This window comes from Meles meles, chromosome 4, assembly GCF_922984935.1.
Source record: "Meles meles chromosome 4, mMelMel3.1 paternal haplotype, whole genome shotgun sequence".
In the NCBI taxonomy this organism is placed as follows: domain Eukaryota; kingdom Metazoa; phylum Chordata; class Mammalia; order Carnivora; family Mustelidae; genus Meles; species Meles meles.
The window spans coordinates 11,428,839-11,455,001 of NC_060069.1; the positions used below are offsets into that span (position 1 = coordinate 11,428,839).

The 26,163-nt window shown below is 36.8% G+C and overlaps 1 protein-coding gene across 9 annotated transcripts in view; it reads right to left on the bottom strand.

Moving 5' to 3' along the window:
- Window positions 1-26,163, bottom strand: part of ANKRD28 (ankyrin repeat domain 28) — a 210,367-nt gene that overhangs the window by 43,053 nt on the left and 141,151 nt on the right. For 5 of the 9 annotated variants that reach the window (XM_046001800.1, XM_046001802.1, XM_046001804.1 and 2 more), the window contains 4 exons: window positions 13,738-13,938; window positions 12,348-12,435; window positions 7,432-7,574; window positions 3,921-4,133 (listed from right to left, as the gene is read on the bottom strand). In XM_046001800.1, the coding sequence (XP_045857756.1) occupies window positions 3,921-4,133; window positions 7,432-7,574; window positions 12,348-12,435; window positions 13,738-13,938 (645 nt within the window). Of the gene's footprint in view, window positions 1-3,920; window positions 4,134-7,431; window positions 7,575-12,347; window positions 12,436-13,737; window positions 13,939-21,155; window positions 21,227-26,163 lie in introns of all 9 variants that reach the window. The other 4 variants (XM_046001798.1, XM_046001799.1, XM_046001797.1 and 1 more) reach the window with 1 other exon arrangement.

Below are 26,163 nucleotides of genomic sequence, written 5' to 3' on the forward strand. Positions count from 1 at the left end.
ACCTGGACCTCATAGTCCTGCTATACAGAACATACTAATCTTTTGTAAACCAACCATATGATATATCGGTGTTTTCACCTATGTACCAGTTATTCTTTCAACCAAAACAAAACAAAACAAAAAAAGCACAAAAGCATTTTAATAATGGGATTCCAGTTTGGAATGATTTTTTCAGAATGTTTCCTAACATATCTTGATTCTTTAATCTTTTACTTTACAGACATAAAAAAAGTAAAAATAAAAACTAAACAGTAATATAAATTTAGGTTCATAAAATGATGAAATGTGAAATATAATTATAGCTAACATTTATATACATAGTAAGCACTACGTTCCAAGCAGTTTTACAACACTTTATATATATATCAGTCATTTGTGTCTTAAAACCCTATGATTTATATGCTATTGACCATATCTTATAGGCCAAGGTGTTAAGAAATGTAACCAGGTCTCACAGCTAGTAAATGGAGTCCTCCAGGTAGCACTGGATTAACATTTTTACTTTCTACTACATACTTACTGATCATAAAAAGTATTCCAAATATACTAAAACAAATAAACAAAAAATTCCCAAAAGATTCAGGTTACCAACTGAAAAGTCCACCTTAAGACATGTTATAAGGGGGAGAGCGCATTTATTTCTCTTTGAATTGGGGAGACAATGGGTAGATTTTTTTTTAAAGTCACCTTAATTAATTTTAGAACAAATGAGAAGTTTCAAACAGGAAATAAAGATCCACCAAAATTCTAAGACTTGCGTTCACAAGTGACCATAAAGAGCAACAAAAAATAAGCCACACACATTACTTTTTATGTTTAAATTTTATATCAAATTATTTGAGGTATTTTACCTGACCAAAATTTATTCTCAAGAATAAGATGAAGTGGGAAAAGATGTGCATTTAAGAGATACAATCAATGCAGTAGGGCTCAAGTCAGTAAGAAAGGTTATAAAAACCAGACCTAGATTGTCTTTTAAACTTCACTCATTTTATCTCTATGCAGTACTTTGTAAAACAGCCAATTAATAAACCTATAAACAAATTGAGTAATTTCAAGCCTAAATTCATAGTCCAATTTCTAGTCATCCACAACTTAATAAGGGACAGAAACACCAAAATGGAGAATGGCGTAAAAGAAAAAAGATGAAGCAGGGAGAAAGAGGTGACTTGATAAGGGGAACACGAGGGTTACAATTTCTTTTTTTTACAATGTAAGGCAAAGGTCAAAACCTTATTAGCTCCTTAATCAAGCAACAATTTGATAGGCACTGATTTGATAAATATAGGAAATACAGGTGTCAGGAATGAAGATATATTCTTGAGTGAATATATATTCTTACTGGTTGAAAACACATAGTTATTAATAATTTTTATATAATTTCAGAGCTGGAAGGTACCTTAGAAGTCATTAACATCATGGGACCTGTGTTCCAAAGGAATGTGGCTATATGACAACTGGACAACTGCATATAAATGGGATGTCATAAACCGTGACTATCTTACAAAACAAACTGAGGGTTGCTGGGGGGAGGGGGGTTGAGAAAGTGGGGTGGTGGGGTTTATGGACATTGGGGAGAGTATGTGCTATGGTGAGTACTGTGAAGTGTGTAAACCTGGCAATTCACAGACCTGTACCCCTGGGGATAAAAATACATTATATGTTTATAAAAAAATAAAATAAAAAAAAAATTTAAAAAAAATAAATGGGATGTCATGCATCCCCAAGCAAGATTCAGGCAACTTTTTCGGAAATCTATTTCTAAACCAGTATCATTGGCTTGTTCCCTTCAAATCTATTTAGCCACTAGAGTCGGCTATGTAGGCACTCACATATGAATCAAATGATCTACCAGCAAGTTATATTAAATATTCATGTCGAAATGCACTGTATAAAATACATAAAAAGGCTAATTTTTACCCCTTAAAGACAGCACTATAGAAACTAAAACATGTGTCACAGCTAATGATATAGATAAGCCGTGATACTTAATATTTAATACTCAACAATGACTGAACTATAGTCACCTGATCATAAAAGGTCTCAGAGACTAAAAAAAACTGGTTATGATATTTTGAAAAATGTTAAAATCTAATCTTCATTAAAAAATATTACTAGGCCTTTAAGGAAACAAGTAACAAACGTCTCTCCTTCACAAGAGTTTAGAAACTGTTCTATTCCCCGATTATCCAAACAGCAGGAATTCTTCAAATTTAACTAAGGAGTTCAAATGTATTATCAATAAATTTTTAGTAATTATTTAAACTATTAAAAAAACTTTAGTAGGTGATTTGACTGGGACCTGGAAGCTTTAAATGTATATTCTCAGAAAAGGCATTTTAAACATAATCATAACAGGAGTTCTTTATGAAACCTCATGCCCCTTCCTTCCTTGGGTGTGATGACTATAAATTCCTCCTATAGCTGAGAGAGGAAAATTTAGAGCAATGACTAATGATAGATGGACTTGCTGCTACTGTAGCTATCAGACAGGGTCAGCGGTGTCACTAAAGGTCTCTCTAAAGTTAAGAAATATAAGAAAATGGATTCCTTTCTTTACCAATCTGAAGACTGGCTCATGATACCCACAAAAGAAGCTGAAATCTTAAGTAATTAAAGTTCTGAAAAACACATTTTAAGGTTAAATGTTTTTACTAATCCTAAACAGTTCAATTTTATTTGTAGTTTTCTTTTCTATATAACACAAGATATAGACTGGCAAATACTCTAAGAATGAATTGATGTATAAATAGAGAAACAATCAGTGAAAGCATCTTGGAAAAATCAAAACAATGATTACACATTATAAACTAGTGCCCAAAACTGTGGCTGCATGTGCTTTTTCACAGAATTATACAGAGAAAGTACATTTATTTTGGTTCCAGAATTTTCACATCATTTCTAAAATTCAAATGCCCATTCCTAAAAGTGAATGCAACCAAAAAAAACAAAAACAAAAAACAAAAACAACAAAAAAACCCCGACTATTCCTTATATGTAACACACTGATTGTGGTCTTTTAATTTTTATAAAATTGAAAAGAGCTTCAAAACAGAAAAGTTAAAAGATTACCATGAACACCCATATACATACCAGCTGGATTCTATCACTAACATTTTACTATACACACATCATCATATATCAATCTCTCCAACTAGCCCATCCACCTAATTATTTGATGTTTTTCAAAAGTTGAAGATATGACTACATATTATCTCTAAGCATTTTGGTATGCTTATCATTAACAAGGTTCAACATCACTTTGGTTTGTTACCTCCTAAGCGAAAATTTACATGCAATGAAGTGTACAAATCTTAAATGTACCACTCTATGAGTTTTGTCAAATGCTTATTTATATAAAACAAAGCCTGTCAAAATACAGAAGATTATCATCACCCCAGAAAGTTCTCCTAGATCCATTTTTCCATCAATCCCTCCTCACAGAGGCAACTGTCTTTTTTTTTTCAACTACAGAATCTAGAACCCTATATAAGTGGAATTTCATCTTTTCTAGAACCTTATACAAATGGGATTAATACATATATTCTTTTTTTTTTGGATTAATACATATATTCTTGTGTAAGACTTTTTAAAGATTCATCTGTGTTCTCATGTCTATAAATAATTTGTTCCTTTTTATTCCTGAATGGTATTTATTACTAATACTACTTTATTTTATTTATTTTTCAAGATTTTATTTATTTGAGGAGAGAGATCACAAGTAGGCAGAGAGAGAGAGAGAGGAAGCAGGCTCTCCGTAAAACGGAGAGCCTGATGTGGGGCTCCATCCCAGGGTCCTGGGATCATGAACTGAGCCAGAGGCAGAGGCTTTAACCCACTGAGCCACCCAGGCACCCTGATAGTATTTTAAACAGCAAAGTCCTAAATACTACAGTATGGATTCTGATTTTATTTCATACCTTCATATTGACATCAGCCCCATTGCCCACTAGAAGCTCTAAACACAACGCTCCATGTGTTGATGCAGCAGCAAAGTGCAAAGGGGTAAATCCTTTCTCATTCTTTTGATTTACATTAGCACCACAGTCTATAAGTTCATTTACTACAACATCTTGTCCATTATAGCAGGCTACATGAAGAGGTGTATTTCCATAGGCATTTGGTTCATTCATCTATTGGAAGAAAAAAAAAATCTCAGTGTTAAAGAAGTCTTACTACTTGCTACAAGAATGAGAGCTCTTTTAGTGATATTGTGGTTGTAAGCAAGTTAATGGAGTGAGAAACGGGTAAATACACAGATAAGGCTTAGAATTCTGAAGTTCTTTTAAAATAATGAACATTAACAACAGCATTTTGGTGTCAAATAGATTTTTCACTTTCAGGGAATATAATTTACACTTGCAATGTCTACTTCATGACAAAACTGAATGATTCCAAGAGTGAAATTTTAGGAAAATGAAAACAACATTTTTTTTTAAAGATTGTATTTATTTATTTGACAGACAAAGATCACAAGTAGGCAGAGAGGCAGGCAGAGAGAGAGAGGGGGAAGCAGGCTCCCAGACGAGCAGGGAGCGTGACGCAGGACTCGATCCCAGGACCCCGAGATCATGACCTGAGCCGAAGGCAGAGGCTTCAACCACTGAGCCACCTGGGTGCCCTGAAAACAACATATTTTTAAAGGTCTTCAAAGTAAGGTACAGTCATAAGAATTAACTCTAAGAATCATGATAAATGAACACAAACTAAAAATTCCGAGAGATATTGAATAACATGCTTATTTTCAGCCTTTACATCTGCAGTGACAAAAGATTAAAGCTGGTAATGAAGTAAAGGTCAGGATTTAAAAAACTGAGTGGCACCTTTTTCTATCTATTTTATTTTTCCAACAAAGTTGGGCTCTAGATATTTTCAAGCCTTAACATGTTAACATTTTACCAGAATGATTGTGCTCTCCATACTGAGAAATAATTCTTGAGCCAAGTTTCTCTTTTAGTTCTGTTTCTAATAAATAAAATGGGTGAATACTTTAAAGTTTACATGACTTTTACATAAAGAATGTGACCTTTGCCCAAAGAGATGTCTGGCCCTCACCCTCGTCTTCTGGAAGGTGATCTATGGCATATCCGATAGGAGTGTCCTCGTTTAGGGTGGGAGCTGGCTACACTGGATCTAGAGTAGGACTGGCCACAGTCAATGTTCTGGGGGTAGGACATGCCAATGCCACCTAAACCAACCATGTGATTTAGGATGCAGGATTTGGAGTCCTCAGTTATCAATGGACTTGGAAACTGAAATCAACCATGGGGGCAAGTGATCAACCAATCATACCTATGGGGTGCCTGGGTGGTTCAGTTAGTTAAGCATCTGCCCCTGGCTCAGGTCACAATCCCAGGGTCCTGGGACTGAGACCCATAACAGGCTCCCTACTCAGTGGGGAGTCTGCTTCTCCTTCTCCCCCTGCCTCTGCTCATGTGCTCTCTCTCTTGCTCACTCTCTTTCTCAAATAAATAAAATCTTTTAAAAAAAATTAAAAAAAAATTAATCACTCTTATGTAAAGGAACCCCAATAAAAACTCTGAAAACAAAGCTCAGATGAGCTTTCCCGTTTGGCAATACTATGTGCATACTTTCACACGCTCATGCCAGGGGAGTAAGGAGTCCTAACTCCATTCGGAGAGAACAATGAATGCTTTCTGTTTAGAATACTTCTGAACACTGCCCTATGTGTCTCTTCCTTTGGCTGATCTTAATTCACATCTTATTTTTTGTATAGTAAACTATGAATATAATAGTTGTCAATGAGGTATTTTTTTGTTTTTCTTTTAAGTAGGCTCCATGCCCCCGCATGGGGACAATATGGGGCTTGAACTCACAATCCTGAGATCAAGACCTGAGCCAAAATTAAGAGCTGCTTAAAAAAAAAAAAAAAAAAAAAAAATTAAGAGCTGGAGACTTAACTGAATGAACCACCCAGTGCTCCTTCAGTGAATTTTCTTAATCCTTCTAGTGACTTAATGTCCCAATTTTGTAATTCATCAGAAGTAAGAGCAGCCTCATTTGGAGGTGCTCTCTTACTCTGAAGTGGGCTCAACTTATCACAACTGTATTTAACATTTTCTCTTTTGAAATCCCTGGTAAAAGAAATTGAAGAAAGTGAAAAAGTAACACTTAACTTTAGTCAAAGCACCTACATTTCATCACTAAAAACTAGGAACCATGGAATAGATTCACCCTCAGAGTCTTCAACTTTGAAAGATTAAATTTGTTGTTTTAAGTCACTCACTTTATAGTAATTTGTTATGGAAGCCCTGGGAAACTAATAAACCATGCAAACAGAGGCCACATGTCAGTAAACAGCTCTAAGTCTCATCATTTATTCCAAAGAACTCTCTGTCGCTAGAGTTTACAAATGTTATTTTACTGTCAATAACACAAATTGAAAAAACTGCATCAGAATGGACGTGTAACAGCAGTCAGAAACAAGATGCTCATTCATCTAGATCAAAGATACTGTAAGGCATTATGCTACTCTGATGAAATAGAGCTAGAGGAACTGCTGAAAAATAAAACTTCTATCTATTTGCACTCTACAAGACCCTATCTAACAGTATGTTTGGATTTTTGCAACATCTCACAATCCCGACATTTTCAGTTCCTACTTGTTTGCTTTAGGCAAAGTGCTTCATATTATCCTTAAAGCTTCAGCTCTGCAATTCTGCCTTGCGTTCTTTATCAAATCAGACTAGTACATACTTTTTTTGGTTTGTTTCTGCAGTTATCTAAAGTCTTCCCTCTAGCAGAGCCTAACCCTCTCTCCTAATTGGTTCTTTTTAATCTGTTTTGAAGAACCAGACAAGTCTGTCAGAACACACCTACAATAAGAGTAAATACACGAAGAGGGGCATAAAGGTCAAGTGCTTAAAGGATGGCCTGTGAAAGTGACAGGTATTGTTAGCTATCTCAATGCGGGAATCAAATATAAAGCAGCAACTCTCCTAACCAAAAATATTTATACAGTAAGGAACACTTACAGTTGATGAGCAAGAAGCCTCTGGTTTTCCTGCCTAGCTCTTGCCAATATCCTGTAATGTGAACTGCTACAGTCAACTGAAGGGAGTACTTGATGGAGAAAATAAGACTAACAGTAAACTAGCCACTTAGGAAAAATAACCCAAGTGTGTCTGATCAGCTAGAATGGAGCCATTAATCTTGGATAGTGATGAAGAAGAAAAACCTGTATCATTCATTCACCTTTGAAATATCCTTTACCTCTTAATATACTTTGACTAATTACATGATCAGATATTAGCATACTATATATTATTATGTAAAGGACTACAAATATCTAATTAAAAGACAAAAATATTGTATAAAATTGTCTTAAAATTTGAAATAACTTCGCCAGCAATGAAATCATAAACACATAAAATGCCTCCTTCATTTATATTGCTCAATCTATATACCTACATCAACTCCAAGATCCAGAAGGTACTTGACTACACTGATCATTCCACTAGAGGCTGCTGCATGAAGAGGTGTGTAAGACTTTTTATCCTTGCATGTCACTTCAGCTCCATGTGCCACAAGTAATTTCACTACTTCGATGTGACCTGAAAATGTGTTTATGAGAGGGGGGAAAAAAACAGATGAGTACAGGAATATATGAAATATAATCCTGGATATCTTTTTTTTTAAAAAGTAAAAATTCAAATTAACTAAATAATGCATAAGTCACCAATAAATCAAGTTATAACCAGAGAAAGGATGGAGGGAAAAAAAACAAGAATTCAGGTAAACTTTTTTTTTTTTTTTTAAGATTTTATTTATTTGACAGAGAGCGAGCGAGCGAGCACAAGTGCACAGAGTGGTAGGCAGAGGGAGAGGGAAAAGCAGGTTCCCAGCCAAGCAGAGAGCCTGGGGCTTGATTCCAGGACTCTGGGATCATGACCTGAGCCAAAGGCAGACACTAAAACCCCCTGAGGCACCCAGGTGCCCCAGAACTCAGGTAATTTTAATAAATGTTGATAGAGGTAACTAATTGAAAACATATTTGCTTATTTTATCCAGTGACAACTTTTTGTCTAGATAACCCTCTTTTTCTCTAGATCTTTTTGTTTTCAAGATTGTTTAATACATTCTCGAGTTCTGAAATTGGCATTTTATGCCCAGTGTAACACATTAGTTTACTTTTCTCTGCCTTAGTGGAATCTTCTACTTGAAAACCTGGAAGTGACTGGGTCTTTTTTCTTAAAAACGTTCGGCTTGGGGTGCCTGGGTGGCTCAGCGGGTTAAAGCCTCTGCCTTCAGCTCAGGTCATGATCCCAGGGTCCTGGGATCGAGCCCCGCATCGGGCTCTCTGCTTGGCTGGGAGCCTGCTTCCTCCTCTCTCTCTCTCTCTGCCTGTCTCTCTGCCTACTTGTCAAATAAATAAATCTTTAAAAAAAAAAAAAAAAAAAAACGTTCGGCTTTTAGAATATGTGGTTAAGGGGCACCTGGGTGGCTCAGTGGGTTAAGCCGCTGCCTTCGGCTCAGGTCATGATCTCGGGGTCCTGGGATCGAGTCCCGCGTCGGGCTCTCTGCTCAGCAGGGAGCCTGCTTCCACCCCCCCCCACCCCGCCTGCCTCTCTATCTACTTGTGATATCTCTCTGTCAAATAAATAAATAAAATCTTAAAAAAAAAAAAAAAAGAATATGTGGTTAAAAACTTCTCTTCCCCTATTATTTCTACCAGATGTCCTTAACCAACTTCAGTTTGCTACTCACCTTTATATCAATCAGGACAGGTTTATATATGTGTTGTGGTTAACAATCAATTACTAGCGTTTTATTTCTCATCAACACTATGATAGTTTGGCAAGAGGGGTCTGCTAAGTCACTCAAAGACACAGGCTCATACAGCTGACATCATCTTGAACGTGGCCAGTCACTGTGCCAAAAGGAGGAACAGACTGTAGAATCTCAAATCAGCAATTAAATGCTTAAATTAAATTACTGCTCTGGCCCAGAGGCGATGTTGCTTTTAATTCACTTGTCAGAACTAGTCCCAGTCCCCAACATACCATACAAGGAGACCAGGAAGGGAGACAGGTATCCAGAAGATGGGAGAACCACTATGCTCCTTTTATTATCTCCCTGGTCTTTATCAGATTAGATTATACACTGCTTTCTCCCTCTGTGAGTGATAATGCTTCCCATCTCTGCGCCTTTGTTAATGAGATTCCTTTACTGCATGGAATGTTTTGCTTGGATGCCTCTTTGCAAGCACTGTTACTGATCCCTGAAGGCCCACATCAGTCCTCATTTTCCCTGATCAACTCTGTCATTTCTCTTTTCTAGAAGTCTTCTAAGTCAAAAGCACCACATACCTGTAAATACTATATAATAAGTATATAATACTTCTGATAGTTCCTTGAGTCATTACTTAATTGCCCCAAATTACTTTTATGCACTGCTTTAAGTGCATGAGTTAACATGAGGTGGTAATCAAGGAAAATAATATTTATTCAGCGCCTTCTATGTCAAAATCATCACGGTAAGGTGACTAGAGGTAGAACTTGGCTGAATACTGCTAAAAGTACTGAAAGTGAGAGAAAAGATGAATGTGTAAAAGGGATCTTAACAGAGGTTCATGGTAGTAGGGAGTAAACATGGGGTAGAAAGGAGAAAACGATCAATTCTTTGGAGAAAGAGATGTCACTCTGACCTAATTACAGATAATTCAGTAACAGCATAAGGATAAATTATAGAGCCTAACAGAAAAGGGGAACTTCAACCAGGGGACGGAAGGCCAGGGCAAATAAGGAAGTCTGTGAGAAACACAGCATAAGGCTATATGTAATTTTAATGTCTCTTGCACTAATATTGACAGATTCCCTGAATATAACCTAGAGGACAACGACCTGGACTTCTGGTCTGTCTATGAGACCAGTCAATTGCTCCCTACTTCTACTTGTTTAGTTCTCTTTAATCCTGAATGCTTCGGATAGCTGAACAATTTTAGAAGCCATGTGTCAATACTCCTCTTTTTCCATGCTGAAAGAGGTAAGGAAAGAATTATAAATCCCTCAATGTTTATGCTCAAAAATTAAGTAAGATCCAAGAAACAGGGAACATCTTTTTTAATCTACTACTGGCCTGAAAAGCAACACCTGGTGCATCAAGGAAAACAAAGCCATCTGAGGAGGGCTCCTGATATATACACAGCCAGCTATTCTGAGAGCTCAATTAGAGGCAACCCAAAAAATCTTCTGGGCTTCAATTTCATGAAAATAGCTGTTTAGTTAAGTCTTAATTCTTTGGAGGTAAAAGGTCTGATGCATTCTGCTATGAGTTTAAACTCCTTAATATAAAGTATACAGTTTTAAATGATGCAGATCAGCTGCTCCTAAACTGTCTAGAAGGATAAGGTACACTATAATATTCAGAAAAGTCCCCAAGACTTGAAATATGAAAAATGTACAGGCTGTGAGAAGGGGACTTTAGGATGCTATAGGAGACTTGTTTCTGGAAGTTTACCTCCAAGTAACAGAAGAAAGTTGCCCATGATAGAACCAGAGGCACGAATCTTTGGTGTGAGAGAAACATCAGAAGCCCCAAATGTTCAGCTTTTGGCTTTCAAAAGAGGGACATCTGATAAGGATGTTAACTTTCAGGAACTTTCATTTTTGATATTCCTTTACACTCATGCTAAAGGACAGACTTGCAATTCAATATGGATTCTGCTCTTTTTGTTTTTCTACTGTAGGCAAAAAATTTTCCTGGACCTTGGGTTATCTACATAATTGGTTTGAGTGCATTTATTTTCTTTCACTATAATATTTTACAATTTTATATAGTTTTAAAAACAGTCTTCCATCAAATTTTCCTTTAATCTTTTATTTTTAATGTGAGAGACAGGAAAAGACAAAATCAAGAGCAGGAAGTACTGAGAATAAGTTATGCCTATAAGAAGGGTAGCTAGCTAAATGTGTTTGTAATCAGGCAGTATGAACGGTAAATCAAGGAATAACTCCAGTATTACACAGGTCAGTCCATATGCAGTTTTTCTTAAGCCACAGGAGCCAGAATAATAGAAGCAGAATTACAACCTTTGTCAGGGAAGAGAAAAAACTCTTCAGACTCCATGGCTGCAAAAAAGGGGAGTTGTTCTTTCAGTTTTATTTTGGAAAACTTGAAAAATTAATGTCTATATCCATATCTTCCAGAGGTACAACGCTGGCCTTGTAGGACTTGCAAGGTTCATGGCAGGTTATACTTCCTCCATGCTTAAAGATTTACTTCTATATGCATGGTCTTAGCACCCACAAGTCAGTATTTTCCTCTCTGTTCTTTTTCTGCACTTAAAAATATCTTGAGGGGGCGCCTGGGTGGCTCAGTGGGGCCTCTGCCTTCGGCTCAGGTCATGATCCCAGGTTCCTGGGATCGAGCCCCCCATCGGGCTCTCTGTTCCGTGGGGAGCCTGCTTCCTCCTCTCTGCCTAGTTGTGATTTCTCTCTGTCAAATAAATAAAATATTAAAAAAAAAAAAAAAACTTGAGGTAAGCTCAAGTTCTGCCTGCTTTCTGGCTGTCCAAGTTACCTCCAGAACCAATTAATGTTTTTGGTAGTGCCAAGGTCACAATGTTGCATGGTTTGGGGTGGTCTACCACAAGACTGTTCTCCCATGAGCTCTGCTAGTTTTACAGTGCAATTTTGCAAATCCTAAGATTTTTCAAGAACATATATATCATGTTACTACAGAAAAACCTATATACTCTAAGACTTAGTTCCTTTCTATGAAATTACTGTTGTAGAAATCAAACACGATGATGCCTATTCAACACAGTGGTAGCCCAAAATAATAGGATTCCTGAAGCATTTTCCTAACTTCTACCTTAATATTCCCATAAAAACAAGGATGGATATTAAGAATGGGCTTTCAGTAAACACCAACTTACAAAAATTATGTTTCCCAGACCTGTGTCTAGGGTGTCTCTCCCTTTAAAGGTAAAAAGAATTATTATTATTTTTAAAGATTTTATTTATTTATTTGACAGACAGAGATCACAAGTAGGCAGAGAGGCAGGCAGAGAGCCCGATGTGGGGCTTGATCCCAAGACCCTGAGATCATGACCTGAGCCGAAAGCAGAGGCTTAACGCACTGAGCCACCCAGGTGCCCCAACAGAATTATTTTTAGTCAGCTTTTAGGAGAAGAGGACCTAATACATTCCTGTTCTGGCAAACCTCTCCCACTACCAGGCTGGTTCCCCTTGGGTAGCAAATTTAGATATGGTGTAACTTCCCACTATCCTAAAAAAACAGATGTCATACCAAACGAAGGAACTAAAATGTACAAATTTTCCTGAGTACATAATGTTAGAAAATGAAATTCAAAATGTACATACCCATATATGCTGCCCAATGAATAGCCCGTCTATCTTTCTTGTCAAAAGCATTAATGTTGGCACCTCTAGACAAGAGTAGTTTGACCATCTGTAATAAAAATAAATTTTCATCAAAATTCAGAAGTAGAATTATTCATGAATGTCCCTTATGATGACTACTCATCTCAATCTCTCTGGCACTGAATTTCCGCATTTGTAGAAAGGAAGGAGCTAGACTAAATCTTAAGGATGCTGTAATATAATTTAATAAATAGTAAGACAAAATATGAAAAAAAGGATTCGCAATGGGTGTTACTGAGCAGGTATCAGTATCTTTTAAAGATGCTACTTTGTGTCCTGATATTTTATGAACAATGAAGTATAAATCTGGAAGGTCTAAAGGCGGAATAGTTAACAACAGGTTTATTTTTTTTAATAGCCCAAGGTGTTTTTAAAATGTGAAGTCCGTTCTTATCCCAGAAATGTCTTGAATTCAAACACAAATGATTAGATCTGAGGGTCACTCCACACAGTCTGCTTATCTCATAATGTTTCAAGAACAGTATTTCTATTCCATCTAACCATATTTATAATGGTTCCCCCATGGAAAAGGGCATTCCATATTTCAAAAAAGGGACACAACTGTGACCTTATTTGCAGTGAAGGCAAGGATTCTTTATGTTGCAAAAAACAGAGAAACAGTGAAAACAACACTGTAGCCACTAGCTTTCAACCACGGAATCTTGGCAGTGTCACTTTACCTCTTGAGTCTCTGTGTCTGCAACAAAAATGAAGGACTGGACAAGTTGTCCTCAAAGGTGCTTGTAATTCTTGTGTTTTCTTCTTTCCTAAGCATTCTATGTACACATAAGCCCCACTCTTTGCCACTACAACATCTAACATTAGGCAATGCTTGTTGTATAAGATAACTAAATATTAATTTTCTTTAATTTTTTCTTTTGAGGGTCTGTTATCAAAAAATTTCTGACTAAATGTTGATAATAAACTAGAAGAACATCTTTTCCAAACTCTTTTTTCCTTCGCTACTATCCTTCTGGGAACCCTATGAAACTGCTCTTCCTGTATTATTTTTTCCACAACAGGACATACTTTTCACATAGTGTATTCTTGACAGTGTTCTCCTTTGTCTTTTCAGGTTGGCCAGGAAATTCAAAAGCATGGGTTCTATCTGAGAAGTAAACTTCTCAATTTGAGAAATTTCTATCATGAATTTTATCATGAAAAGAAGTCTGAGGATTTGCTAAAGGCAAAATTAGATAAAAACAAAGTTTTTTTTTTTTTGCTATTCCCATGGACTGCGTCACTAAAAAGGGTAAGTTCATTAATTATTGGGGTGGGGAAAGGCAGGATGAAAGGAGAGAGAATCACTGTCTAATTGAACACCACCTACCTCACCATGTCCACTAAAAGCTGCATGATGTAATGCAGTCCTCCCCGCTCTATCAGACACGTTTACATTACTCAGAAGAGGTACCAAAGCTTCAGCGCACTTTACAGCTTTATTGGCAGCAGCTATGTGTAAAGGGGTTTGCCAATTTTTGTCTCGAGCATTAACATCTGCAGAATGCTTCAAAAGTACCTGCACTGCTTCCTGAAACATATGAAGATAAAAGTTACAAAAAACAAATGAGTTAATAGTTTTATTTATTTTATTTTTAAGATTTTATTTATTTGTGAGAGAGAGAGAGAGAGAGAAAGAATGCAAGCAAGGAGAGTGGCAGGCAGAGGGAGAAGCAGGCTCGCCCACTGTGCCAAGGAGCCCAATGGGGGACTCAATTCCATGACCCTGGGATCATGACCTGAGCTGAAGGCAGACACTTAACTGACTGAGCCACCCAGGCGCCCCGAGTTAACAGTTTTAGAAACTGTATATATTAAGGAACTAATATTTCCAGAGGAAATAAAAAGTCTGGTAGAACCTGCTATAAATAAGTAGGAATTTACCCAAGAAAAAAAAATATTTTGGACTAAAGGCAGTACTACACAGAGCTGTTATAAGATGCACTGAGATAAAACATTCCCTTTTTCTGTCCTCCTATGAAAGGGATAATAAGATCAAAATTTGCAAAAACAGATACTGATAAATATTCGTTAAAAACATTCATTATAGGGGTGCCTGGGTGGGTCAGTCGGTTAAATGTCCCAACTCTTGATTTTGGCTCAGGTCATGATCTCAGGGTTGGGAGAGAGTCCCGTGTGAGGCTCTGTGCTCAGCAGGGAGTCTGCATTAGGATTCTCTCTCTCTCCCCCCTTTTGCCCATGCTCTCAAAAAAAAAAAAAAATTCATTACTTCACTTGTTTTTCTAGATAATAAGATTCAATTAATTTATACTTTCGACAGTTTTAAGGAATTGATTGTTTTTGCAATAAAATATATAAAAATTTAAAGCACACTATCTCCTGATATATAATATATACAATATAATATATATAATAAAATATAAAATACATTATATTTTACAAATGGAAAAATCACTAGTTTATTTATCTAGTTTATTAAAGACAGAGGGAGAGAGAAAGATAAATAGATTCTGTGAGAAAGTTATTGTTCACAAGTCTATTTAAAAGCTTAGTATCCAAAGGGATTTATCTCCCAGAAGCACAAGGAAAACTTAACAATACATCTATAAATTGGATTCATGGTTAGATACTAAGGAATCCAGTATGCTATCTACATTAAGCACTACAGTCAGAACTAAACTTAGCAATAATTTCTCCTTGCAGTGATAATCCTATCTTTGGCAGATGAATGACAAAGTACACATGAAACGAAAAAGACCAGAATCAGAACTAAGCCTAGTAATACTGACTTTTGGTTTTCTTTCTTGTCCTTTTTTTTTTTTAAGATTTTTTATTTACGGATGCCTGGGTGGCTCAGTGTGTTAAGCCTCTGCCTTCGGCTCAGGTCATGATCTCAGGGTCCTGGGATCGAGCCCTGCATTGGGCCCTCCCCTCCCCAGCCTGCCTCTCTGCCTACTAGCGATCTCTCTGCCAAATAAATATTTTTTTAAAAGACAGACAGAGATAACAATTAGGCAGAGAGGCAGGCAGAGAGAGAGGGAGGGAAGCAAGCTCGCTCCCTGCTGAGCAGAGAACCAGATGTGGGGGCTTGATCCCAGGACCCTGGGATCATGACTTGAGCAGAAGGCAGGGTCTTTAACCTACTGAGATGCCCAGGCGCCCCAATAAATAAAATATTTAAAAAAAAAGATTTTTTTGTTTGAGAGAGCATGTGCAAAGCTAGTAGGAAAAGGAGTAAAGGGAGAGGGAGAGAGAATCCCCAAGCCAACTTGGGGCTCCATCCCAGGACCCTGAGATCATAACCTAAGCTGAAAGCAAGAGATGGGCTCTTAACCAACTGAGCCACCCAGGCCCCCCAGTGACCCTTGATTTTCTCAAAACAAAAACAAAAACAAAAACAACCCAAAAAACAAAATTAAAATTAAGAAGTGTTCACAAGCATCAAGCAACTATCAATATGTCAAGTAGCAAGGAAGACAACTAAAAATCCTATTATCTGTGATTCACAAATAGTTTTTTGTGCCTTTCAAATAAAAAGTAATCAGAACTGTTTGAAATATGGGCAACACTGTTTTAACAAGTATTTAACAAGACTGATAAAAGATTAGAGACGCCCAGTAGTCTATCAATCTCCTAAGGAAATCAACCAGCAAAGAAAGATATATACGGAGACCTACTCTAGGCCCCAAAATTCTACTCTAGCTATCTGCCCCCCCCAATTTTTTAAAAACATTTTATTTATTTATTTGACAGGCAGAGATTACAAGCAGGTGGGGCGTGGGGGGGGGGGTGCACGGGGAAGCAGGCTTCATGCTGAGCAGAGAGCCCAGTGTGGGGCTTGATCCCAGGACTCTGGGATCATGACCAGAGCTGAAGGCAGAGGCTTTAACCCACTGCTCCACCCAGATGCCCCTGCCCCAGAGAAATTTAAAAAGACCCACCCACCCAAGAATAGCCACGGCAGGTTTATTCGTAAGAACCAAAAAGCAGATATGCAAACTGTTGTGTATCATATAATGAAATACTCTTCAGCAATAAATGTACACAATATGAAGGATTCTCAAAAATATTAAGTAGAACAAAAAATTCAAGGCACAAGAATACATAGTGTATGATTTCATTTTTATAAAGTTCTAGAATAAGCCAAATTATCCTATGGTAGAAGATATCAGAACAGTGGTTGCCTCTGGGGACAAGGAAGACTGACTGGAAGGGGAATGAGGTAACTTGCTGGACTGAAGGAAATTTTCCATATTTTGATTGGGAAAAAGGTTACAAGAGTGGGTACATGGATGGATACCTGTGTCAAAACTCAAGACTATACACCGTAACTTTGCATTTACTTTAAGTTATACTGCAATTAAAAAAAAGGATTATGGAAAAAATGATACAGAAAGGAAATGGTACAAACACACCATCAGGATTCTCCATCTCGAGAAGGGCATCCTATGACTTAGAGGATAAAACTAACGCTATACTGGAAAATGTTAGTTGGTGTGCTAATGGATATACTTGAAAATAATTAAAAACAAAATGAACAATTTATAATTGGATAAATTAAGCAAACAGCATACTATACATGCCAGGCTTGCCTTATTCATTCCCACTCTGGAATTCACAGTGCATACATTAAATCCTCTGAAAAGTCTGGAGAATACTTATGTTCCATTAGCAAGAACTAGAAAAATCAAAACTATTCTTCTGTTTCACTGAAAAGCAGAAATAAATCCAGTAGGTAAGGGAAGGTAAGATGGTACCTAAGAAAGGCTATAAACACAATTACTAAGATCCCAGAATCAACAGAGAGCAAAGTTTGAACCATGGGTTCACTGCTATAGACCAATGGAGGTGTTCTCCCGCCATTCATATGCTGAAGCCATAAACTCCCAGTGTAATTGCATTTGGACATAGGGTCTTTAGGAACTACTTAAACTTAAATGGGATGGAATGGAGGCAACCTAATCTGATAAGCCGTTTTTTAAGAAGAGGAAGAGAAAGATACCCCTGAATACAAAGTGAAAAGTAGCAGTTTGCAAGCCCAGAAGACAGTCCTCATCAGAAACGGAATCTGTTGGATCTTGATCTAGGACTTCTAGCCTCCAGGCTATGAGAAAATCAGTTTCTGTTGTTTAAGCCAGTCAGTCTGTAATATTTTTTTTTTTAAAGATTTTTATTTATCAGTCTGTAATATTTTGTTATGGCAACCAAAACTATTATCACTCAGAACAGTATGTCAGATCACAACAGCAGTGATCTTTGAAAATTCAGAAAAATCAAATCTACAGATGGGAGACACTAAACCAAATCAACAGGCAAATTTCTTTCTCTCTCTCTTTTTAGAGAGAGCATACAAGAGTCGGGGGAGGGGCAGGGGGAGGGGGAGAGGGAAGGAGAGGATCTTATGCAGGCTCCATGCCCAATGTGGAGCCCAACCCACAGCTCGATCTCACAACCCTGAGGATCATGACCTGAGCCGAAATCAAGAGCGGACACCAACAGACTGAGCCATCTAAAAGGGCAAATTTCTGGAAATTACAAATCAGTGAGCCTTATGTCATAACCTAATAAAATTCTAGATCACATTATTACATTATGAGCTTTCAGAAAATGATATAGGGATAATAAAGGGTACACATGGTTTTACTAACGGCAAGTAATTACCATAGTAACCTCAATCCCAATTTTTCCATTATCAGATGCTGTGTATGTGTAAGAAATGCTGCACATGTGCCTTGACTTTGGAAAAACATCTAAGAAAATATCCTAGGATACTTCTTCTAATAAGATTATGAAATATGGGGTGATGACCAAAGTTTAAGTAATTTTACGTAAAGAGTATTAATCACTCGGGTGAATCTAGAAGAGTCTATGGAGCACTAGCCATCTGTGGCTCTTTTTAGCAATTCTTCCCATTGATTTGAAGTCAGGCACGGGAAAAAGGGCTAACACATTTGCAAATAAACTTTAATAGCTGTATGGGCTGTTAATATCTCATGTGATAATAAAAACTCAGTTTCTTGACAGAACTAAGACGTAATTTCTCGAGCTAAGTTAAAAAAGTGTATGTGTATCTTCCAGAGGATCTAGCAGTGTAATGGGCTTCTTAAAAAACAAGCAAACAAAACCAAAACACACACACATACACAAAGTCCTAATACTCAGAAATCAATTTATTCAGAAGAATACTCTGCATTTACAGAGAGCTGAACTGTACACTCCACTAGAAGAATGGAATTCACAAACCACTGGTGGAGATGAAACAAATCAGCCAGCCAATATGATGAAGTGTGTGGAAGCCATGTCACTGAGGGAGAATGAGGAGCTCAGGATATAAAACCAGAAGCAGCCATTCTCAACCTAGGTACCATGAGGGAATTAGCCCTAAGGCATCCTCTGTGCGATGAATTAATTTCTCCACTATGCTCTACAATGGTGTTAGCTTCCAGAGGCCTTGGAGGATTGAGGAAACAGTCATTCTGATCACCCTGTCGTAGGGTTTACTTCTCTCATGGTATCTCAAAAACATAAACCAAATGTGCCTAAAATTTTGTCTTTTCCATACCCCTCTGTGGCTATATTTATTATTAAATGAAATTATTAAATTATTGATTTATTAATAATTATAAATATTATTAATATATTGTATATATTATGTATAATTATAAAATACAAAAATACATACTGTAATAAGTATGGCATTGTATTGATATTAATAATTAATGTAATTATTAATAATTATCAAATTATTAAATTAACTCTCTTGGGGTGCTTGGGTGGCTCAGTGGGTTAAGCCTCTGCCTTTGGCTCAGGTCATGATCTCAGGGTTCGGGGATCAAGCCCTGCATCGGGCTCTCTGCTCAGCAGGGAGCTTGCTTGCCCCCCTCTCTCTCTGCCTGCCTCTGCCTATTTGTGATCTCTGTCTGCCAAATAAATAAAATCTTAAAAAAAAAAAAAAAAAGCAAAACTCTCTTTTGCTCCCAGGATGTAACTGAAGAAATTAAAAGAACATGGGTTAAACTGATAATGTTGACTACATTTCCTGCAAAAGAGTAATATACTACACAGCCCAGTAATTTTTAGGCTGAAAGCAGACTTAAGAAACTTCTTACGTTCACTGCTTTCCAGCCTATAGCTTGCCCTCAAGCTCAGGCTAAGCACCCAGTTTTAAAAAACCAGCTGTCAAGTCTTTGGGAAGAACCTGTCATCTTCCTCTATTATTATTTTCTTTAAGAATTTTTGGCCTGTTTTACAACCTCTACAAATAAACCAAAGTGTTCCTTCTTATGACTTAAGTTGGCAAAACACCAATTTTAAAAATCATATTTCCAAGAGTCATACTAAAAAATGGATAGGCCTAACTTATTAATAGGTTCCAAAGATAGTATGTTTATCTTCCTTAACTGCCCTTGTTTACAGAAACTCTTTACAAGAGGGGTAACCACAAACTTAACTAACATTCCCATGGAATTTCATTGTTCAAAGTATTTTGGTTAATGTCTTAGCTTTCATGATAATCCCCAGATCTGCCTAAGATCCCACAGCTAGTATAGCCAGTTTCTCCAGATCCAAGTTCCACATTTCAACAGCTCCCAGATCCACAGTAAGATGCGTGCTACAGCATACCACCTACTACTATTCCCTCTCTCCTCCTTCCAACTAGAAGGCTACCTCTAACACTGCCTCTGTCACATCGCAGGGTTTAAAATCCTTCCCAGCCACTATGCTCCTACTTCTCTTCACTTATTCTGGGCTCAACACATAGTTCGCAATGAGGAATACAAAGAAGAATGAAGAGACAAGAGTTCTCTGGGCACAATGCTTTTTAAAAATGCACCTAATATAAAATGCATCAAGTAATTTTAGAAAGAGAGTAAGATGACAGAAAAAAGAGGGTCCAGGTTTTCATTCCATCTCTGCTACTGAAAAGTTGAGTGGTTTCTGGCAAACCATTAACTACAATTCCCTCAAAATATCTATCCTCTAAGGATATCAAGAGGACTAGAAGATAGGAAAAACATAAAAATGAATGTTCTCCAAAAATGTCAGTTATTTTGAAGAACAAATCATACACAGGATTATAAATAAGAAGAAACTGTTCTTCCCCATAAGACATCTAACATTTTTAGGTTGTGTATTTAGAACTGGTAAAATGTGAGATTATGTCATGTTTTTGACGCTAATTTCGGTGTTTAAACAGTATTTCTTTTCTTTTCTTAAGACTTATTTATTTATTTACTTTGACAGAGAGCGATCACAAGTAGGCAGTGAGGCAGGCATATAGAGGAGGAGAAGCAGGCTCCCCGCCAAGCAGAGAGCCCGATGCGGGGCTCGATTCCAGGACCCTGAAACCATGACCCGGGCTGAAGGCAGAGGCTTTAAGCCACTGAGCCACCCAGGCGCCCCTGGTTTTTAAACAATATTTCAGTGAACTGTTACATACTGCTGAGATTATTTCTTGATCATGGTCAGGAGAACCCCTGCAGCATGTTCAGGAGAGAAAAGACTGAGGAGGATTTTATAGGTATAGAAAGTAATCTCTCTTGTAGGACGTATATGACAAGGGTTTTCTACTCTCTGCAGTTCACACTCTCCAAGAGAACTTTGTCGCAAAAGAGAAATGGGAGAACAGTTAACTTGGTCTGTACAAATTCTAAAGTAAAATAATCAGTCTAGGTACTTTTAGTTGCTTTTCCCTTCTTTTGAAAACAAAGAATTTGAATATGGGCTCATAGCCAAGCCTACTTAATGCTTTTATATACAATATATTTACTAAGAGAAATTTCATACCTCACTACAAGATGCAACTGCTCTGTGTAAAGGTGTCAACCATTTGCTGTCTTTGGCATTAACTCTAGCTCCTGCAACAAGAAGAAAAAAATAAATTGAAATATTTTGCATAAAATATTTTAAATAAATCTCCTGAAATATTAGTTATATATTATAGTCCAAATTGGATAAGTAACAATTGAAAAAGTAGTACTTTGTTTTTTATACTTTCTGCAAATAAATTACTAAGTTATAAAAACAAAACTAGCCAAAAAGGTATTAGTTCTTTTTATTAAAAATCAAAGAAACATCACTTTATATATAAACTAGAAAAGCACCTTTATACAGAGCATATTAAAGTAAAATAAGTCCCCATTTTAGAATGTGTCTTAAAAACTCAAAATAAGAATATTCCTATGTAAAAGGCAGACCATTACAAAGTCTTCATTCCATTTCTTTACTAATGAATGTATGTTATAAAGCAATAAAATATCAAAATACTTCTCCAATGAGGATTAAAAATGCATTAGTACTATAAAGTTATTTTGTAAAATGGATACAGTAGCTGTAGACTTAGGAAAAAAACTGAGAAAGAAATGAACAAACCCACATGTCTTTTTGGGTTATACCTAAAGGTTTAAAGAATTTTTAAAAAATCAACTACATACAGTTATTTAAAAATCATTGAGTCAATGGACAAAAATTATCCTTTACAGAATATAAATGCACTTTATAAGACAAAAAAATGTATTATTGTAATTGGGGTGGGGAGGTGGAATCTATTGCTTATACAAAATCCACTGATTTGGTACCTAAACCCCAAACAGAAGGAGCAACCAAACTATAGGACAGGTATATATTGAACTAGACAGAAATAGCCCTGGCTCTTAAAAGTATAGAGAAACTGGTGATAGGTCGTACACTGTAAGCAACCTTAGATTTATATCAGGATCACAGTCCAACCTCCTCATTTTCTAGATCATGAAACACAGGAACAGAGAATAGTTTAACATCAAAGTCCAGTACAGTAGAATCAAGGCTAGAATTCAGATGTCCTAATGTTTGTATTCCATGTTTGGAGAGTGAGGTTCCAGAGAATAATCAAATGCAGTGACTCTAAGTCATAGCTCTAATTACTACCTATGGGTTCCTAATTAGTTGTGCGATCCCTCCGAACAAAACTTTCTTCATCTATAGAGCAGATCTCCTAATGCCTTGTAACAAAAGTTTAACATAATAAAACACAAATTCATTAGATACATTAGATACACAGATGTTAAAAGTAGATTTAAAAGTCCTGAAAATGAGAGAAAAAAATAATGAAATACAAGCGTATAAAATCATTCACAAATGTAACAGTTGAAATTCTGAGAGTAGCTGAACTCCTGAGTAGAGGCAAGTGAGGACACTGGAAGAATTAAGAACCAATATGATAGCTTTCACGATTGCTCAACTAGGCTTTAGAAAAAAGGGACTCAGATGCTGGCGAGGATGCGGAGAAAGGGGAACCCTCCTACACTGTTGGTGTGAATGCAAGCTGGTGCAATCACTCTGGAAAACAGCATGGAGGTTCCTCAAAATGTTGAAAATAGAACTACCCTATGACCCAGCAATTGCACTACTGGGTATTTACCCTAAAGATACAAACGCAGTGATCCGAAGGGGCATGTGTACCCGAATGTTTATAGCAGCAATGTCTACAATAGCCAAACTATGGAAAGAACCTAGATGTCCATCAACAGATGAATGGATAAAGAAGAGGTGGTATATATACACAATGGAATACTATGCAGCCATCAAAAGAAATGAAATCTTGCCATTTGTGACGACGTGGACGGAACTAGAGGGTATCATGCTTAGTGAAATAAGTCCATCGGAAAAAGACAACTATCATATGATCTCCCTGATATGAGGACATGGAGATGCAACATGGGGGGTTAGGGGGATAGGAGAAGAATAAATGAAACAAGATGGGATTGGGAGGGAGACAAACCATAAATGACTCTTAATCTCACAAAACAAACTGGGGGTTGCTGGGGGGAGGTGGGGTTGGGGGAGTTATGGATATTGGGGAGGGTATGTGCTATCGTGAGTGCTGTGAAGTGTATAAACCTGATGATTCACAGACCTGTACCCCTGGGGATAAAAATACATTATATGTTTATAAAAAAAAAAAAAAAATTGGAAGGGGAGGCAAACCATAAGAGACTATGGACTCTGAAAAACAACCTGAGGGTTTTGAAGGGGCAGGGGTGGGAGGTTGGGGGAACCAGGTGGTGGGTAATAGGGAGGGCACGCTTTGCATGGAGCACTGGGTGTTGTGCAAAAACAATGAATACTGTTATGCTGAAAAAAATAAATTAATTAAAAAAAAGAAGAAGAAGAAAGGGACTCAGCATAACAAAGAAACAGCTAGAGCTAATGGTATATTTATGTAACAAATGTGAACAACTATCTGCTATGCCTTTAGGAGACCAAGATGGTTAAAACATAGACTGTGAGACCACAATAAAGTCAGCATTTGTTCTGGGTAAAAGGTAGAATGTAGATATCACAAACATTTAAAATGCACATAGGTTAAAAGGTTAGAGTCCTCAGAGATGATAACGGGATAATATAGAAGTGAGGCTCTGGTTCTTTCATTCTTCCATTTATCTGGTTGGAACTTTAAAGGTTCTCCATAATCCTTGTACCTCTTTCTACAATTTTCTGTTATGTGCATAGTAGAAGGGCAAATCCTGGCATTAAGGCCTGAAAGGTTGTGACTCACTCAGAAAAGATAGGTACTCTGGAAATACAAGAAAAGAAAGAGGCCTGATAATGGGTCTTCAGCAAATGGAAAGGGTCATTAAGTCTGATTCCAGGCATTAATTAACAAGGAAATTGAATGTGGCTGTCACAAAAAATGAGAAGAATCTCCATGTACTCATAAAGAGCTGAGAAATAAAAAGTGAATAAAGCAGTGAGAACTAGATGAGTAATGTTCTTTAATTTTATGTAGAAAATAGAAGAGGTGGGGCGCCTGGGTGGCTCAGTGGTTTAAGCTGCTGCCTTCAGCTCAGGTCGTGATCTCAGAGTCCTGGGATCGAGTCCCACATCGGGCTCTCTGCTCAGCAGGGAGCCTGCTTCCCTCTCACTCTCTCTGTCTGCCTCTCTGCCTACTTATGATCTCTCTCTGTCAAATAAATAAATAAAATCTTTAAAAAAAAAAAAGAAAAAGAAAAAAAAAAAAGAAAATAGAAGAGGTAAGTATAAATATCTATACTCATATTTGCTTTATATACATAAGGAAACCCTGAAGGAACACTAAGACATTAATAACAGTGGCTGCCTATGCATTTGTGTAGGTAGTGAGGTACAATGAGAACTGGATGATAAGGGACTGAGGTAGAAAGGCAACTTTACTGTGTACCACATAACTTTATATAAATTTCAAACTTTTAGAATAAAACAAATACTACTTATTAAAAAAAAAAAAGAAAGAAGAGAGAGAAATGTATTTGAGAAGGAATAAAAGGAGAGGCCATAAAAAAATTCCAAGAATTTGGCTTCAAGTGCAAAGAAAAAAATTGGGAAGTAACTAGGTAGAGAGTAAAAATAGTTCTTTCTTTTGAACATGGGTTATCAGATACACAGTTAAAGAAAGAAAATCTAATTTTGATGCCCACTTGACTGCCTAAAGTAAAAGACACTGCTGGTTTCATTCTTCCATTTTAAGTTATGATAATTATTAATTATTCTTCACTTTTAGTAACTTTAATAACAAATTAAAAATTAATTTATCAAAACATGAGTGACTACAACAAAGAATCTACTAATGGTTTACTGAGGATACAAAATACTACTAGTTGGTACTAATGTAACAGATGATGTGATAAAAAAAATCTGACTTGTCCTTTTTAGATTCTAAAAACACTTATCCCCAGGAAGACCAGCACCATAGCATTCTAGACCTCTGATCACAATCTTTCCAGAAGGCACTCATCTTATCTTTTGTTAAGTCATGTGTTTCTTTTAACAGCATTAATCAAAATGTTTTAATTCCTTGTAGATTAAAGGTCAAGTATACAAGAAATGGTTAACTATTTCTAAGGACACTAGAAGAATAAATATCTCCCCTGCACACATCCACTAATTAGTATACACTTTACATATTAACAAACAAATATGGCATAGCAGTATACATTACAAAGTGGCAACTATGTGTAAAATGAAAAATGGAGTAAGAGCAATAAACATGATGGCACACTTCAGATGTCCAGGTTCCTAGAGCTCATCTCATGTGAATTCTGAAGGTAACCAGACTTTTGTTCTACACAGACAGCTCCAAAATTAACCAAATATTCATAAACACAAGCTACAAAGTCATTCCAGTAATGAAAAATATTTCCAGAGTAAAGTTTCTCAGTCTAACAGCTGAAAACCAGCCACAAAGGCTAACAATGAAGATGGAGAAAGGGAATAAAAAAATCATACTGACTCAAAACATAAAAGTCTTTTGATAATCAAATGTAACAGCTCTGGTGAAAACATCACATACTCTGTACATGGCAGAGTATAATGCTTGTAGTTTATAAGGATAATCTTGAGTCACCAAGGAAAGATTAATTTCTTTACTATTTACTAGTCTTTAAAAATGAAGAGCAAATAAAATAGCAGCCCCATCCCAAATGTTGAAGTTAGGTTACTGGGAGACCCTCAGGTAAGAGGAAGCACTGCTAAGAAACTGAAGACAATAAAGATAGCAATTTAAAGATGATAAGTGATAATTACTGCAAACCAACATTTCCAGAATACCTCCCAAGTGCTAGGAGCACATCTCATTAAATCCAAGGTAGTTATGCCCAATTGTGTGTCAAATACTTTCTTTACTAGCCTCCCATTCTCCCCGCCCCACAAAATTCACGTATAAGGGAAATCCATGACTCTCCCTTAAGATGATAAATAAGCAGCCAGGACGTATGCTACATCAAATATCTGAATTTAGATTCATCTTTCAGAGTAGAGATGTGATTAGATTTCTGGAATG